General features: G+C 49.9%; 1 protein-coding gene across 1 annotated transcript in view; it reads left to right on the plus strand.

The window, feature by feature from the left end:
• LOC115933079 (titin-like) overlaps positions 1-18,501 on the plus strand; it is a 135,926-nt gene that overhangs the window by 19,065 nt on the left and 98,360 nt on the right. The window contains 4 exon segments of the mRNA XM_063699593.1: positions 380-505; positions 5,092-5,229; positions 7,092-7,203; positions 7,206-7,216. Of these exon segments, the coding sequence (XP_063555663.1) occupies positions 380-505; positions 5,092-5,229; positions 7,092-7,203; positions 7,206-7,216 (387 nt within the window).

Here is an 18,501-nt window from a genome sequence, read left to right on the forward strand (position 1 = left end):
TCAGTAAATACTGGTTGAATGAATGGTTGTCGTGGAGGGCTTTCTTGTGCAGTGCGCTGGAGTTGCAGCTAGAGATGAGCTGCGAGCTGAGCTCTTGAGTGTTCAGGCACTGGGGAGCATGGTGACCAGACAAACAGTCCTGTTGGAGGTAGCGGGGCGTAGCAAGCTGGTTACAGACCATCACGTGCCGGCCTGGATGCCAGCTCACCCTACCGAGGACTTGTCCTTATTCCAGAGGATATGTGCCATGTCCTAGGACTGTGGCTGATCATTTGAAGGCTGGCTGGTTCCCCTATCCCTGGGGCTGAGCTGTTTGTGCAGGCCCTGGGGGAGGTTCCAGGGCTGTCTGTTGTAGGATATGTATGTGCTTCTCTTCCAGGCCTTGGGATTTTTGCTGTGGATCGTGTGCTGGGCAGACCTCTTCTACTCTTTCTGGGAAAGAAGTCGGGGCATATTCCTGGCCCCAGTGTTTCTGGTCAGCCCAACTCTCTTGGGCATCACCATGGTAAGTAGGAGCTGGCTGTGACCCCTGGGCCATCTGCTGGGCTCAGTGGAGACCAAAAGTAATAACCCGTAAGACTAGAATCATAGTTTTTTAAGGCAATGATCAGCTGGAGCTGGGATATAAATGTAGCCTTTTTTTTTTTTTTTTTCTTTTTTTTAAGAGATGAGATCTCGCTTTCATCCAGGCTGGAGTGCTGTGGTACCATCATAGTTCACTGCAGCCTCAAACTTCTGGCCTCAAGCAATCCTCCTACCTCAGACTTCTGAGTAGTTGGGACTACAGGTGTGTGTCACCACGCCCAGCTTATTTTTGGCTAATTTTAAAATTTTCTGTAGAAATGGGATCTCACTGTGTTGTCTAGGCTGGTCTTAAACTCCTGGCCTCAAGTGATCCTTCCAGAGCACTGGCATTATAAGCATGAGCCACTGTTCCCAGCCCCAGCTGCAGTCTTTGGATGGGGCGTGTGTTGTCCAGTTTGCCACAGTCCCCGCCATGCCCTGTTGTCTTCCCTGCCACTGATTCTGAGTGGCAGATGCCCCCTTTTGTTGTGTTTGCCAGACTTTGCTCTTGCATTGGCTACTTTGGTCACTTATATACTAACTGCCTGGGGTCTAATGGCCTTGAGTTTTCACTATCTGGCATAGGGGGTGGGTTGCTAAGCTACATAGGAAACTGCTCTGTCCCGGGGGATACACAACTTAGTGAGTGACAGAGACAAGGAAACAACTTTATTAATTACAGCTGATGTGTATTGAGCACTTACTATGTATGTACCTGGCAGTATTCTTGGTGTTTCACGTGTCTTGAAATTCATTGAATTTTCACAACAACCCTGTGAGATGCGTCCTGCTTTGTTCCCATCTTACAGGTGAGGAAACAAGGCACAGAGAGGTTAAGTGTCCTGCTCAAGATCACACCACTAATGTGCAGCTGAGTCAGGGGTGGGACCCCAGATGCCATGCTTTTAGCCCCTGCAACCTGCAGCTTCTGAGCCCTGATCAGAGAGTTCTCGGAGAGTGTAGCCCTTGAGTATTGTAAAAAGAGGAGGGAGGCCGGGCATCGTGGCTCATGCCTGTAATCCCAGCACTTTGGGAGGCTGAGGTGGGAGAATCACTTGAGGTCGGGAATTTGAGACCAGCGTAGCCAACATGGCAAAACCCCGTCTCTACTAAAAATAAAAAAATTAGCCGGCGTGGTGGCACACGCCTGTAGTCCTAGCTACTCAAGAGGCCGAGGCAGGAGAATTGCTTGAACCCGGGAAGTGGAGGCTGCAGTAAGCCGAGATCGCACCACTGTGCTCCAGTCTGGGGGACAGAGCGAGACCTCATCTCAAAAAAGAAAAAAAAAAAAAAAGGAGAGAACAAGTTTAAGGCAGGACATTCTGAGCAGGGTGAACAGTGTGTCCAGGGAGGGGTGGAAGGTTAAGGGGAGGGGATGCAGGCAGGGAGGACAAGGTGTTCGGTGAAGGAACACGGTGTGAAGGTTGGGGGGATAGAGTGGATGTGACAGAGGGGTCAGGAAAGACAACGCGGAGCCAGGTTGCCAAGGACCATGAATCTTTATTTTTCTAAATTAATTTTTCATTTTTTAAATTTTAGAGTCAGAGTCATACTCTGTTGCCCAGGCTGGACTTCACTGGCGTGAGATCACAGCTCACTGCAGGCTTGAACTCCTGGGCTCAAATGATCCTTCTGCCTCAGCCTCCCAGGTAGCTGGGAGTGTAGACATGCACCAACATGCCCATCTAAATTTATTATTTATTTATTTCCCCCCCCCGAGATGGAGTTTCGCTTTGTTGCCCAGGCTGAAATGTAATGGCGTGATCTTGAGTTGCCGCAACCTCCGCCTCCTGGATTCAAGCGATTCTCCTGCCTCAGCCTCCCGAGAAGCTGGGATTACAGGCATGCGCCACCACGCCCGGCTGATTTTGTATTTTTAGTAGAGATGGGATTTCACCATGTTGGCCAGGCTGGTCTCGAACTCCGGACCTCAGGTGATCCACCCACCTAGGCCCCCCAAAGTGCTGGGATTACAGGCATGAGCCACCACCCCCGGCCAGTTTGTTATTTTTGTAGAGACAGGGTCTCCCTATGTTGCCCAGGCTGGCCTCAAACTCCTTGTCTCAAGTGATCCTCCTGCCTGGGCCTCCTAAAGTGCTAGGATTATAGGTGTGAGCCACCATGCCCTGCCCAGACCGTGGTTCTATATAGCACACATATGTGCTGTCCACTCTCTGCCAAGAACTGTCCTAATCCCTTTACTTATTAACCCTTTTACGTTGTAAATAAGATAAGCAAACTGTGGTACAGAGAGAAGAAGGACTGGCCCAAGGTCACCTGGTCAGTAAGTGGTAGGGCCAGCTTCCAGTCTAGGCCCCAGCGTGTAGCCTGGCACCTGCTTTATGCCTGGCTCTCCTGCTGGGTTTGATTCCCCTTTGTGTCCTCAGAGCCTGGCCCTGTGCCTGGCATGCAGTAAGCGTTCCATAAATGCATGGAGGGAATGAGAGAGTGAAGGGCTTTGCTTTGTCCTGAATTCGGGTCTTGGGCTCTGCGTTCTGGCAGTGGGGTATTAGAGTGGATTTTTTTTTTTTTTTTCCCTCAATTTCACTATAATAGAGACAGGGTCTTTCCATGTTGCCCAGGCTAGTCTTAAACTCCCGAGCCCAGGTGATCCCCCTGCCTTGGCCTCCTAAAGTGGTGGGATTACAGGCACGAGCCACCATACGTGGTCAGCTGTTTTTGACTTGAGTAGGTCATCCTCCCTTAACATTCCTTGTTCCTGGTCTTGTTTTTTTTTTTCCTTTGAGTCAGAGTTTCGCTCTTTTTTCCCAGGCTCAATGGCGTGATCTTGGCTCACTGCAACCTCTGCCTCCCGGGTTCAAGTGATTGTCCTGCCTCAGCTTCCCCAATAACTGGGATTACAGGCACGCGCCACCACACCTGGCTAATTTTTGTATTTTTAGTAGAGACGGGGTTTCACCATGTTGGCCAGGCTGGTCTCAAACTCCTGACCTCAGGTGATCCACGTGCCTCGGCCTCCCAAAGTGCTGGTATTACAGGCGTGAGCCACTGTGCCTGGCTGTTCCTGGTCTTATGATCGTTCATTTATGCCTGTGTCACCCTGGGGGAAACGGGGGTGATAGTCTGAGGGTTGGGGCTTTTGACTCCTCAGGGGACTCTGAGCTGGGCTGGCCAAGAGGTGAACTGGCCTATGAGATCCTCAGCCTCTCTTTATCCACCTGAGATCTCTGGGATGGAATGGAGGACCAGCTCAGCTGTGAATGCGTCAGAAACATTCTGACTATATCCCAGGGAACCAGGATATGCAGGCACTGGGAATATGGGACAGGATGCAGCCAGCACATGTTTTTTTTCTTTTTTCTTTGAGATGGCGTCTCACTCTGTCGCCTAGGCTGGAATGCTGTGGCGTGCTCTCAGCTCAATGTAGCCTCCGCCTCCCAGGTTCAAGTGATTCTCCTGCCTCAGCTTCCCAGCTAGCTGTGACTAAAGGCGCACGCCACTACGCCTGGCTAATTTTTGTATTTTTAGTAGAGGTAGGGTTTCACCATGTTGGCCAGGCTGGTCTCAAACTCCTGACCTGCCTGCCTTGGCCTCCCAAAGTGCTGGGATTACAGGCATCAGCCACTGCGCCCGGCTGTTTTTTTTTTTTTTTATCCCTACTCTGTATCAAGCGTTGGAGACACAACCATATAGTCTAGCTGTGCAAACAGACATTAAACAAATGATTCCTCAAAAGGCACAAAGTGTTTAAACGTCTGCAGAGTGCTGTGTGAGGGTGAAGGTAGGGGAGCTTGGTTTGGTCTGGGGCATAGCCAGGCTTCTCTGAGGGAGGGATGGTGGAGCTGAAGCCTGAGAATGAGCAAGTTGTTAAAAAGCTGAAGGGGCTGAGGGCAGAGGACCAGCTGGGGAGAAAAGCACATGTAAAGTCCTGGGGGTCACAGGGAAAACTTGAGAGTTGTGTGTGGCTGGAGCAGAGCTGGCCGAGGCAGAGAGCAGGGGCGATGGGGCAGAGGCTGACCCCGGGAACGTTGAGCATCAGGGCAAGTGGGTTTTGTTTTCTGTACTGGGTACTCTGCCTGTTCTTTTAAATAAAGTTTTATTGGCATGAAGGCATGTCCATTCATTTACATCTTGTCTATGGCCACTTTCACACTGCAGTGGCAAAGCTGAGTAGTTTTGATGTAGTCTATGGCCCATGAAGTCCAAAATATTTATTACGTGGTCCATTAAGAAATAGTGTGGCTGGGAGCAGTGGCTCACACCTGTAATCCCAGCACCTTGGGAGGCCAAGGCAAGGGGATCACCTGAGGTCAGGAGTTTGAAACCAGCCTGGCCAACGTGGTGAAACCCCGTCTTTACTAAAAATACACAAATTAGCTAGGCATGGTGGCGGGCACCTGTAGTCCCAGCTACTTGGGAAGCTGAGGCAGGAGAATCATTTGAAGCTGGGAGGCAGAGGTTGCAAGTGAGCTGAGATTGCGCCACTGTGCTCCATCCTGGGCGACAAGAGTGAAACTCTGTCTCAGAAAAAACCCAACAACTCCTGTCTTGTGCTTCTCTCCTCAGCTGCTTGCTACCTTTTTAATTCAGCTGGAGAGGAGGAAGGGAGTTCAGTCTTCAGGGATCATGCTCACTTTCTGGCTGGTAGCCCTAGTGTGTGCCCTAGCCATCCTGAGATCCAAAATTATGACAGCCTTAAAAGAGGTAAGTGGCAGTCTCCTACCTCATCTTCCTTCAGTGGACCCGGAGGGAGAGATGCTGGGTCCCTCTGGCTTGTGTAGAAGTCCTGCGTTGCCATGGGAACCAGGGGATGGGTACCACATGCACCTAGCTTCTCCCTTGGTGACTTTCCTACCCCACCAAATCCTCACTAAGTCAGCCCCAGCCTTTTTTCTAGCACCTCCTTTCCCCAGGGCCTGATTTGTCTGGGTTGCTCCAAGGGGCTCCCATGGGACCTCCAAGGGCCAGAGCTGTGGGCCGATGCCAGGCTGGCCCCATCAGCAGGAAACAGCAAGAGAGGCGGCTCCAAATTTTGCCAGGCTGGGATGGAGCCGAGCCGGGAACGGTGTTTGCAGAGTGACTGTTCCCCTGGGGGACCCTAGGCTTGTCCTCACATTACCTTTGTCCCATCAGTTGCTGCTCTGGCTGGGGAAGTTGTTTACATTGGCTGCCATGTGCTGCTCCTAGGAATTTTGGGGAGTGTGCACTTTCTTTTTTTTTTTTTTTTTTTTTTTTGCTGTTGTTGAGGCGGAGTCTCGCTCTGTCACCAGGCTGGAGTGCAGTGGCACGATCTAGGCTCACTGTAACTTCTACCTCCTGTGTTCAAGCGATTCTCCTGCCTCAGCCTCCCGAGTAGCTGGGACCACAGGCACGCGCCAGCATGCCCAGCTAATTTTTGTATTTTTAGTAGAGACGGGGTTTCACCATGTTGGTCAGGATGGTCTCGATCACTTGACCTCGTGATCCACCCGCCTCAGCCTCCCAAAGTGTTGGGATTACAGGCGTGAGCCACCACGCCTGACCTGGAGTTTGTGCTTTTGGAATAACCTGCTGTTCCTGCCATCTTGGAGCTAAATTAGAGACTGGCATGAGGCAAAGGAAGGAAAAGAAGCTGAACATTTGACTATTGATTGCCTACATATTATTATGAGTGATAGCAGCTGGTGCTGATTGAGTTCATGTTTTCAAAGTGCCTCACAGGGGACTGTGTATGTGTCACGAATAATCTTCCTGACCTCTTGCAGTGACTTGGACAGAATTTCTCAGCCTCAGCACTAATCGACATTTTGGATTGGAGACTCTTTGGTTGTAGGGGCTGTCCTGTGCTTTGTAGACATTTAGGGGCGTCCCTGGCTTCCCCTGACTGCGTGCCATAACACTCCCAAGTTACGACAAAGAAGGTGTCCCCAGACACTGCCAGATGTTTCCCTGGAGGTAGAATCACCCCTGGTTAAGAACCACCGGTGGTTTATAGGTGGGGAATCTGAGGCACAGAAAGGTTAAATAAGTTGACAAGATCCCACAGCCAGTGTGAGAGAGCCAGGCCTTGATACAGCTCTGTTTCATTCCCAAGCCCTGTCTTCCTCCCATCAGGCAGCGGTGAGCAGTGAGACTACCCGTGATGGAGCCGGCTTTCTGCCATTACGTCCCGGGGGGAGCTGGGAGCCTGCGATGTCCCTGTGGCTGAGTGGGTTTCTGCCACCTGCTCTCAGAAGGTGATCTTGGTTTTTTTTTTTTTTTTTGAGATGGAGTTTTGCTCTGTCACACAGGCTGGAATGCAGTGGCGTGATCTCGGCTCACTGCAGCCTCCGCCTCCTGGGTTCAAGTGATTCTCCTGTCTCAGCCTCCCGAGTAGCTGGGATTACAGTTGCCCGCCACCACGCCTGGCCAATTTTTGTATTTTTAGTAGAGACGGGGTTTCACCATGTTGACCAGGATGGTCTCCAACTCTTGACCTCAGGTGATCCGCCTGTCTCGGCCTCCAAAAGTGCTAGGATTACAGGCGTGAGCCACCACACCCAGCCCCAGAATGTGATCTTTTTCTTCCTTCCTTCCTCACCACGCAGGATGCCCAGGTGGACCTGTTTCGTAACATCACTTTCTGCGTCTACTTTTCCCTCTTACTCATTCAGCTCGTCTTGTCCTGTTTCTCAGATCGCTCACGCCTGTTCTCGGAAACTACCACGACCCTGTAAGTGTGACCACAGACAAGTGTGTGTGCGTGTGTGTGTGTGAGAGAGATGCGTGACACAGTACCCCCTAACATTTCTTAGATCCATCCAGGATCTCGTTCCAGCCTCCCTCAACCCCTGATACAGGGAATATCATCCCACCTACTTTACAGATGGAAAAACTGAGGCTTAGATGTGGCTAGGGGAGCTGAAGGAGAGAATCTGCTTTGTCGTTGATGAACTGCTATCTTGCAGGCCTGTAGGTTTCTCACTTGGCATGGTGATTTTGGAAAATGTGAGCAGATAATTACAAATCAGGTATTTTTTATGAATTCTAGCTGTCCAGATGTTCTGGAAAAGTAAAGTTCTGACAGATTAGGCCTATAATCCTACAGGGCAGAGCTGAGGAGTTGCTGGAGTCCCCGGCACTCCCTATTGTATTATACTGGCATGCTTTCCTCACTTGTGGCAAATGCCTGGCCCCTGAGGGAATTGAGTTTGAGACCCTTGGTCTGTTTTGTCAGTTTCAGAGAAATTCTGTAAATATGGAAACTTATGAGTGAGGAGTGTAGAGATGGCCACCGTTTCTGCTAGTAGAACAAAAGGGAACACTTTATTAATTTCCTTTAATTCTTTTCTTCTTTTTTTTGAGACAGGGTTTTGCTCTGTTGCCTAGGCTGGAGTGCAGTGGTGTGATCTCGGCTCACTGTAGTCTTGACGTCCTGGGCTCAAGCAATCTTCCTACCTCAGCTTTCTGAGTAGCTGGAATTACAGGCACACACCACCATGCCTGGCTAATTTTTTTTCTTTCTTCAACTTTTAAGTTCCAGGGTATAGGTACAAGATGTGCAAGTTCGTTACATAGGTAGACGTGTGCCATGGTGATTTGCTGCACAGATCAACCCATCATCTAGGAATCAAGCCCAGGATCCATTAGCTATTCCTCCTGATGTTCTCCCTACACCTGCTCCCCAACTTGGCTTACTTTTAATTAATTAATAATTAAAGATGGGGAGATGGTCTCAAACCCCTGGGCTCAAGTGATCCTCTCGCCTTGGCCTCTCAAAGTGCTGGGATTACAGGTGTGAGTCACCACGCCTGGCCTATTCTTTATTTTTTTAAATAGAGATGGGATCTTGCTGTGTTGCCCAGGCTCATATGCAGCTTTTGATAAGAGAGATCTGGGAAGGCCTGCCCAGAAAACTGCATGTGAGTGGAGACCTAGAGGGGTGAGGTAGTGGGTGGAGCAAACACCTAGAGGAAGAGTGTTCCAGGCAGAGGGGAACAAGTATAAGGGCCCTGGGGTGGGGAGGTGTGGAGAGAACAGCAAGAAAAGCCAGCACAGCAGGAGAAGGCTAAGAGACAGTGTGTGCCTGAGAGGTGGGACAGCCCCCTTGTGAGCCAGATGAGCTGTTTGGGTTTTATTGTGAGTATGGCAGGGAGGCCTTGGAGCACCTATTTGATGCTGGTTCGTGGCTAGTCAGCTGGTAATGGGCAGATTGCAGTGGGAGAACTTTTCACCTCTGTGGTTCTGTTGGGTTTGGCCTAAACCTCTGTGAGGGGCAGAGGCTTACCTTGTGGGTGACGAAAGGGCTTGGTGGGCATCAGTATGGAGGAGGAGGTTGATGATAACTAAGAGATTTTAGAAACCTATGTCCCAGGCCGGGCGTGGTGGCTCACACCTGTAATCCCAGCGCTTTGGGAAGCTGAGGCAGGCAGATCAGTTGAGTTCAGGAGTTTGAGACCAGCCCAGCCAACATGGTGAAATGCCATCTCTGCTAAAAATACAAAAATTAGCCAGGCATGGTGGTGCATGCTTGTCATCCCAGCTAGTCGGGAGGCTGAGGCAGGAGAATCTCTTGACCCTGGGAGGCGGAGGTTGCAGTGAGCAGAGATCACACCACTGCGTTCCAACCTGGGTGACAGAATGAGACTCTGTCTCAAAAAAAGAGAAAAGAAATGCATGTCCCAGTGTATGTTCTGAGGAGTCCCATGTTGGTATTTCCTTGCCCAAAGAGGAGCTGGGTTGGAGAAATGAGCAAGTGCACACGTCTGTGTATGTATTCCTGTGCATCTGTGTGTACGTGTGCATATGCATGCATGTGCATGCTTGTGTGTCTCGGTAGTCATAGGCATGTATATGCGTGTATGTGCTTATATGTGAATGTGTGCTTGTGAGTGTGTTTATGTTCATGTATGTGTGTGTTTGAATATGTGTGTGTGTGTCTTTGTGTTGTGTGTGCTTGCATATGTATAAAGTTCACAAAGGCAATGGTGACTCATGCCTGTAATCCCAGCACTTTGAAAGGCCAAGGCTAGAGGATCGCTTGAGCCCAGGGGTCACCCCATTTTGGATCCCTGGCTGGTGCCTGACACAGAAGAGAGGGGCTCATGAGTCAGTGGCTGTTGTATGTATTGTGTATCAGTGTGTGTAAGTGTGTGGCAGCCGAGTGTCCCTGTTTGTCAAATGTTGGGCTATTCTTTTTTGTCTTTTGTTTGTTGTTTGTTGTTGTTGTTGTTGTTGTTGTTGTTGTTGTTTTAAGACAGATTCTTGCTCTTGTTGCCCAGGCTAGAGTGCAGTGGCATGATCTCGGCCCACTGCAACCCCGCCTCCTGGGTTCAAGCGATTCTTCTGCTTCAGCCTCCTGAATAGCTGGGATTACAGGTGCCCATCACCATGCTCGACTAATTTTTGCATTTTTAGTAGAGACGGGGCTTCACCATCTTGGCCCGGCTGGTCTCGAACTCCTGACCTCAAGTGATCCACCCGCCTCGGCCTCCCAAAGTGTTGGGATTATAGGTGTGAGCCACCATGTCTGGCCGAGCCATTCTTTAGAACTGGGATTTATACAAAACAAGTCACACCTCAACTGGGTGGCTGCAGACCTTGGATTGCTCAGGGTAAACAGAGTCTGGTTGGGGCTGCCTGGCTGGCGTGGGGATCACCCGACCCATCAAGCTTCCTCTGGGAGCCTGGGAAGAGCTCTCTTGCCATGGATGGTTCTGGAAGCTTTTTGAAGGAGGGATTTTCTTGATTTCTGATCTCCCTTGGGAATCTGGATAAATTCCCTTTCACTTCTCCCCTGGGTGTGTGTGTACCAGGGTGACTCACAGAGCTGACTTGGACCTTTTTTTGTGCTTTCTGCGTTCCTGGCAGCCTGGTCCTGGGATTTGCTCTGCCACCCTGGGTGACATGAAGCTCTCAGCTCTGGCGGCTAAAAGGCTGCACTGTTGTGGGGCTGGGACACCCTGACTCTTCTCCCCAGTCATTGTTTTCTGTTTCTGTCTCATCTCCCCCAGCTCAGCTCCTCCTGTGTCACTGCTGGTCTTCCAAGATGGTGGAAGACACTGTAGTTTGTCTCTTTGGAGTCTCACTCTGTCGCCAAGGCTGTAGTGCAGTGGCATGATCTTGGCTCTGCAGCCTCCGCCTCCCAGGTTCAAGCAATTCTCCTGACTCAGCCTCCTGAGTAACTGGGACTACAGGCGCACACCACCATGCCTGGCTAGTTTTTGTATTTTTAGTAGAGATGGGGTTTCACCGTGTTGGCCAGGATGGTCTCGATCTCCTGACTTCAAGTGATCCACCCACTTTGGCCTCCCAAAGTGCTGGGATTACAGGCTTGAGCCACCGTGCCCGGCTGTGGTCTGCCTCTTGTGCAGTGAGATCCAGCAGGGTGTCAAATGTGGGTGTGCAGGCTGCTGCATTTCTGACATTTGTGCACTTGTCCGGGAGAGAACACTTTGATTGGCTGACACTCTCTGTCCAGGAAGCCTGAACTTCCCTTTGGGTTCCTGTTCAGGAACCCCATGGGGTTGCCATTTACCTTTTTGCAGATTAGAGTTTAGACCAGGAGTTAGCCAGTGGCCCATGGGCCGAATCTGGCCTGCTGCCTGTTTTTGTAAATAAAGTTTTATTGGAACACAGCCACTCGCATTCATCACATAGTGTCTACAGGTGTCTGGAGCTGCAGCAGTGGAGTTGTGTAGTTGCTACAGAGACTGTAGCACCCACAAAGTCTAAGATACCTACCATCTGGCCCTTTACAGAAGAAGTTTGTCCACCCCTGGTCTAAGCATTTCTTTAGCTCTGATGACTTTTTAGCTTCCTTTTTTGTCCCCTTTCCATTTTCAGGCATTCTTTCTTCCTTTGCAAGGCAAGGACGGGAATCGACATTTATTAGATGCTTGCTGTGTACTGGCTAGCACTATGCTAAGTTCTTTATATACATGTCTCACTTGATTCTCACAGCAGTCGTGGTGAACTTGGTACTGTTTTTCTCATTTTACAGACAAACAATCGCAGACATAAGTGCCTTGCTCAACGTGAGTAGTAGAGCAGAGATTCGAAGTCACGACTGGCTGCTGTGCACAATCGTGTCACTTCTCTTGGTTGTAACTGCTGAATGGGAGGGTCTTGGCTAAATAATGGCTTTGTGTTAGGCTAGAGGCTTCACGTGGCAGTATCCACCTTGTAACCTCAGTGCCTAAGACACAGCCAGGCACACGGTGGGCCTGTAGTGGTAATTTATTGTTGTGTTATATGGGGAGGTGCTCAGTACATGTGGCACGTATATTATGTCTTGCATAAGGGTGAAGTGTGCATGAGGCCTCACAGGACATCAGATTAAGCTGCTTCTCTGCCTTCATCCTGTTCAAGTATTACCAGCAAGAAAGAGGAAGGGGACTGATGTATGCACAGATGTTCTGAAGGCTTGGCATGGTGTCAAGAGCCTTATTTTCTTTTTTAAAATGTTGCATTTTGGGGGTTAAATATATGTAACCTAAGATTTGCCATTTTAACCATTTTAAGTGTGCAATTCAGTGATGCTAAGTGCTTTTAAAAATCTTGTTCAAGGCCAGGTGTGGTGGCTTACACCTATAAACCCAGCACTTTGGGAGGCCAAGGCAGGTAGATCACCCGAGATCAGGAGTTTGAGACCAGCCTGACCAACATGGTGCAATCCCATCTCTACTAAAAATAGAAAAATTAGCTGGGCATGGTGTTGAGCACCTGTGATCCCTGCTATTTAGGAGGCAGAGGCAGGAGAATTGCTTGTACCCAGGAGGCGGAGGTTGCAGTGAGCTGAGATCACTCCAGTCTGGGCAACATGTTGACTGAGACCCTGTCTCAAACAAACAACGAACAAATGAACAAACAAACAAACAAAATAACCACATAACTACCTAGCAACATAGCCTAGCAATTGAGATGGGGGCAAGGAAGGGTAGGAACCAGGTCCTGTGAGAATCAGCTAGACTTGTGGCTGTGGGCTCGGTGCTCTTCCTTTGGGGACCTCAGCAGCCCCTTCTTGAAAACGGGTTGCAACTCGATTTGTTGTTGGCTTCACCTCCTCTCTCTGTCCCAGAGCTGAGCCCTGTGATCTGGGGAGGAGGACAACGGGACAACCTGTTTGCTTGTCTTCCCATCACTCTCAGGGATTGAATCACAGTGGAGCCAGGAAGATGGGGAGAGTCCAGGCTTGCTGCTCTCCCATCCTCAGAGCAGCAGCAGGCCATCCATCACCTGTCGCCTGTCCTCAGAGTGATCAGCCAAGGCCTGGGGCGGCTGGGGTCAGGTCAGGCGGGGCCTGGGTGGGAGCTGGCAGGGCTGGCTCCTCCAGGCCACTTCGTGCTGAGTCACTGAGTCGGCCAGTCCTCCCCAGCTGGCCCTGCTCCCACTCCATGACTCAGATGTCTATTCCAGCCCTGGCTGCTTGGTGGGTCTCCTCCCATCTGTCCTTCTGGCTCTGGGGCTGCCGAGGCTTTTGGGAGCCTGGGCAGGGCTGACCAAGACTGCCAGAGCTCCGGCCGGTCCCCAGTCTCCTGCCTTTTTTCTCATTGGCCCTGAGTCTGTGGTTTAGGTTTGGGGGAGGAGGATCTTGTAGATAAGGGGATCAAGGCCAAAGGAGATCATTTATTAGGTCCCAGCTGAAAACAGAGGTCCTTGGACCAGTTGGAACGCTCGACATCCCCCGCAAGCTTGCTAGAAATGCTGGGTCTCAGGCCTCATCCCAGACCTACCAAGTCAAACTCATTTTAACAAGATCTCCAGGTGGTTCAGGGTTGTAAATCACTGGTTTGGAACATTCAGTGAAAGCTACTCAGCTCATTTGCAGTAAGAGGTATTTTTAGTCCTGTCTGTATAATATGTAATATTTTCCCCCCAGCATTTTACTATGAACATTTTTAAACCTACAGAAAAGTTGAAAGAATTCTACAGTGAGCAGTCATATAGTTGGTACCTAGAGCCACAGTTAACATTTTGCTAAACTTGCTTTGTCACATATCTGTCTGTCTAACCAGATAGCTAATCAGCCAGCCAACCGGCTACTTTTGTTTTGTTTTTTGTTTTTGAGATAGGGTCTCACTCTGTCTCGCAGACTAGAGTGCAGTGGTGCGATCATAGCTCACTGCAGCCTCCAACTCCTGGGCTCCAGTGATCTTCCCACTTCTGCCTCCCAAGTAGCTTGGGCCCTACAGGTGCACACTACTGTGTTTGGCTAATTTTTAAATTTTTTGTAGGCATGAGGGCTCCTTATGTTGCCCAGTCTGGTCTTGAACTCCTGGCCTCAAGCCATCGTCCCACCTCAGCCTCCCAAAGTACTGGGATTACAGGCCTGAGCCACTGAACGTAGTTTTTTTGATATCTGAAACTTCCTTCGAAATATATTAGTATTCTTTCATGCACCCACTTCCAAGTAAATCATTAGCTAGAGTTTAAGATCTGTTTACAGTTCTGAGTTTTTTGCTTAAAATTTACATACAGTGAAATTGCTGATCTCAAGTTAGCATTTGATGAATCTTGGTAAAGGAATACTTTAAACCCCTGTCAAGATACAGAACACTGCAAGGATGCCAGGAAGTTCCCTTGTGCTCCTTCATGATCAGTCTCTGTCCCCACCCACCAAGGCCTGATCTTGGACCGTTGATTAAAGCGTTGAAACTCCCATTTTCTTTCCACTTCTCCATCATGTTTTCAGTCATTTAATAATCAGGTGTTGTGCCAGGGGCTGAGCTAGAAAGAAACAGACCTTGACCACTGCCCTGGAGGAGAGATGGAAGGTGGGTGGCAGGCAGTTGAACCAACAACTGCAGGATGGACGGTGGGGGCTCTGAGGGAGGGAAGTGCTGGGAGTTGTGGGGGCTGGGAGAGTGGTCCCTGACTCAGCCTGGGGCTCCAGGGCTAGCATCCAGGGAGGAGAGGGGATGCTCAAGTCTAAGGAATGCGAGGCTCTGGCCAGGTGAATATGGTTGGAGGTGGTGGTGGGGTGGGAGGGTGCTTCTCGTAGAGCAACTGGCATGTGCAAAGGTCCACTTGAGGGAGCTTGTGGGTGTTGGGAATCACTTGGAATTCGGCTTGGCTAGGCTGGGTGCAGTGGCTCGTGCCTGTAATCCCAGCACTTTGGGAGGCCGAGGCAGGCAGATCACCTGAGACTAGGAGCTCAAGACCAGCCTGGCCAACGTGGTAAAACCCTGTCTCTACTGAACATAAAAAAATTAGCTGGGTGTGGTGGTGCATGCCTGTAATCCCAGCTACTCGGGAGGCTCAGGCAGGAGAATTCCTTGAACCCGGGAGGCGGAGGTTGCAGTGCGCCGAGATCGCGCCACTGTACTCCAGTCTGGGCGACAGAGCAAGACTCTGTCTCAAAAGAAAGAAAGAAAAAAAGAATTCTGCTTGGCTAGATTGGAAGGGCTAGGATGTAAGCGAAAAGAGAGGCAAGAGTCAGGGAGCATCAGAGATCAAGGGTGCAATTATGTGTCACAGTAAGGACTTGGAATTTTTGTTTGTTTGTTTGTTTTGAGATGGAGTTTCACTCTTGTCACCAAGGTTGGAGTGCGGTGGTGCCATCTCAGCTCACCGTGCCCTCCACCTCCGGGGCTCAAGCGATCCTCCCACCTCAGCCTCGCAAGTAGCTGGGACCATAGTTGCGTGCCACCACGCCCAAGTAACTTTTTCTGTTTTTGGTAGAGACGGGGTTTCTGTATGTTACTCAGGCTGGTCTTGAACTCCTGAGCTCAAGTGATGCCCTGCCTTGGCCTCCCAAAATGCTAGGATTACAGGGATGGGTGAACCACCACATCCAGCCAGGACTTGGAATTTTAACCCTACTGTGGTGGGAGCTGAGGAAAGGTTTTTCACCAGTGGAATGACACACTCAGGTTGGACAGGTTGTGGAAGATCCTCAGGCTCAAAGGAAGAGGATACATTGGACATGGGGGTGAGGTCGGTGGCACTTAAAAAGCCTTTGCAGGCACCCAGGCAGGTAGAGAGGGAGGCTGAGCCAGGATATTCCCCTGTGCCCACTACAGCATCAAAAACCAGAAAAAGGGCCAGGTGCGTGGCTCACACCTGTAGTCCTGGCATCTTGGGAGGCTTAGGGGGGAAGATTTCTTGAGACCAATCTGGTCAACATAGTGAGACCCCATCTCTCGAAACAAACAAGCAAAGAAAACAGACAAGTTGATGGGCAGAGGGCATGGGAAAAGATTCCGGGGTGTGCTCCAGTAGAGGAAACGGAGGTCCTGGGCAGGGAGGCATTTTGCACAGTTGGTAAGCAACAGGGCAAACAAATCACCAGTGTTTACGTTATACTGGCAGATCTCTTACTGCTGGACATTTAGGCTCCGTCTAATAAGGGTGACAGCTGGGTGCACTGTATTATTTATTTAGTCCTCACAGTAGGGCAGGATGATCAGTCTCCCCACTTGACAGATGAAGACACTGAGGGTCAGAGTGGTGATGTGTCAGGAACCCTCCCACTGGGTTCTCACGCTTGAAACACAGATTGCTGGTCCCCACCCACACAGTTTCTGATGCAGTAGGTCTGGGTGGGGCCCGAGCATCTGCGGTTCCCAACAAGTTCCCAGGTGCCACCGATGCTGGTGACGGAGCTGCGTTTGAGGATCACTGCTCTAAACATTATTGCTGCTGCACGCATTGCCTCCTGCTGGGTGCAGGGGTTGTGGGGGGCACTTTGGCAGTGCAGAGCGGAGGTAACCAGCAGAAAACCCGTTAGAACTAAAAGCCGAGAGTGTTTTCTGACAAACAGGTCAACATGCTGAAAGACCCAGACAAGGTCCTTAAACTACCCTGCGCTCCAAGAATCAGTGCCTGGGGCTGCCGTACCTAATTGGTTTAAACCACAGGGTTTCTGGCCAGCTCATCTGGTACCAAACGTAGATATCAATATGGTGGATGCCAAAGAACACATCACTCTGTTTGGATGAATCAGGCTTTTCCTCCCTCTGCCTTCAGCCAGGACTTCTCTGAATTGTTTTCATTTCAAATGAAGGAGGGACCAGTTCACAAGCTGCTTTCATGCTATCTGGGACAGGAGTTGCTGTATTTCAGTGTCTGAGGCTGGAAAACCCCCTGGAGGTGGCTCTGTCTTTTGTACCTAGTGTGTGATGTCAAAAGATTCTCCTTGGTTTGGGTTAAATGAGATGCTCCCTGGATTACAATCCAGTGCCCCATGATTTTTTTTCCTCCTTTTTTATTTTCCATCCTTGATCTACTTCAGAAGTTAGTAGTCTTTGTTGTCAAGTAACGCCTTCCACGTCAGATAGAGGCTATTTCCAGGCTGGGCGCAGTGGCTCATGCCTGTAATCCCAGCACTTTGGGAGGCCGAGGTGGGTGGATCGCTTGAGGTCAGGAGTTCGAGACCAGCCTGGCCAACATGATAAAACCCCCGTCTGTACTACAAATGCAAAAATTAGCCAGGCATGGTGGCGTGCACCATGTAATCCCCGCTATGTGGCAGGATGAGGCAGGAGAACCGTTTCAATTTGGGAAGCGGAGGCTGCAGTGAGCTGAGAATGCACCATTGCGCTCCAGCCTGGGCGATGAGAGTGAAACCGTCTCCAAAAAAAAAAAAAAGCTGTTTCCTTTTTTTTTTTTTTTGCCAGTGAAGGGGGGACCCTGTGTTGGCCTCCCTATCGGTAACTTGAGATAATCTGAAAATCTGTGTTTAGATCCATAGAAGAGAGGCGGCCTGAGGAGAAGAATTTGACAAAGCTCTTTGAGTGTGCAAATTAGAAACGGCAATGGCTGGGCGCGGTGGGTCATGCCTGTAATCCCAGCGCTTTGTGAGGCCGAGGTAGGCGGATCAGTTGAGGTCAGGAGTTCGAGACCAGCCTAGCCAACATGGTGAAACCCCATCTCTATCAAAAAATCCAAAAATTAGCCGGGTGTGGTGGCAGGTGCCTATAATCCCAGCTAGTCAGGAGGCTGAGGCAGGAGAATTACTTGAACCTGGGAGGTGGAGGTTGCAGTGAGCCGAGATCGGGCCACTGCACTCCAGCCTGGGCGACAGAGTGAGACTCAGTCTCAAAACACAAAAAAACAAAAAACTGTGCAGTGTTCTGTCTGTCAATGTCCTTGTTGCATTTGCAGGGCAGGTTTTCTACCAGTGGCTGGGGACTTAGTTTTACTGGGCTGAGGGAAGATTAGGATTTGAGGGTCTTGTTAAGCTGGATATGGGCTGCATTTCAAGCCTCCCCTGGCTGTCTCTATCCTGCGCGTTGATGCCAAGGCTGAAGAAGACTGGATTTGCAGGCAAAAGACTGTCATTTGAGGCCTGATTTCACCCCTTAATCACTGTGTCTTAGTATGTTGTGGGGGTTGAGGTAGGCAGAGGTTAGCCAACCTTTTCTGGAAAGGGCTGGCTGATAAATACTTTAGGCTTTGCATCCCATACACTGTCTGTGGCAACCCCTAACTCTGCTGTGTAGCTCAAAAGCTGCCATATTCATTTATAATACATAAATGAATGGGTGTGACTGTTCCAATGAAACTTTACTTATAAATAGCTGGTCTGTGGGCCATAGATGCTTCTGATATATAAAGCATCTGGTATAGTGGTGTATTGTGAACCCACTGGGTTTTTTCCCCCCCAAACACTTGAGCTTTATTGATGTATATTGACAAATAAAAATGGTATATAGGTTGGGCACGGTGGTTCATGCCTATAATCCCAGGACTTTGGAAGGCCGAGGCAGATGGATCACTTGAGCTCAGGAATTCGAGACTAGCTCAAGCAATAGAGTGAAATCCTGTCTCTACAAAAAATACAAAAATTAGCTGGGTGTTGTGGTGTGCGTCTGTAGTCCCAGCTACCTGGGGGGCTGAGGTGGGAGGATCACTTGAACCTGGGAAGTGGAGGCTGCAAAGAGCTATGATTACACTACCGTGCTCCAGCCTGGGTGACAGAGCGAGACCCTGTCTCGAAAATATATTTAAGGTGTACAGTTTTATGTTTCCATATACCAGAGGCTACTGTCACTGCTTCTATTATTATTACTACTA

Source organism: Gorilla gorilla, chromosome 18, assembly GCF_029281585.2.
Source record: "Gorilla gorilla gorilla isolate KB3781 chromosome 18, NHGRI_mGorGor1-v2.1_pri, whole genome shotgun sequence".
Lineage (NCBI taxonomy): Eukaryota > Metazoa > Chordata > Mammalia > Primates > Hominidae > Gorilla > Gorilla gorilla.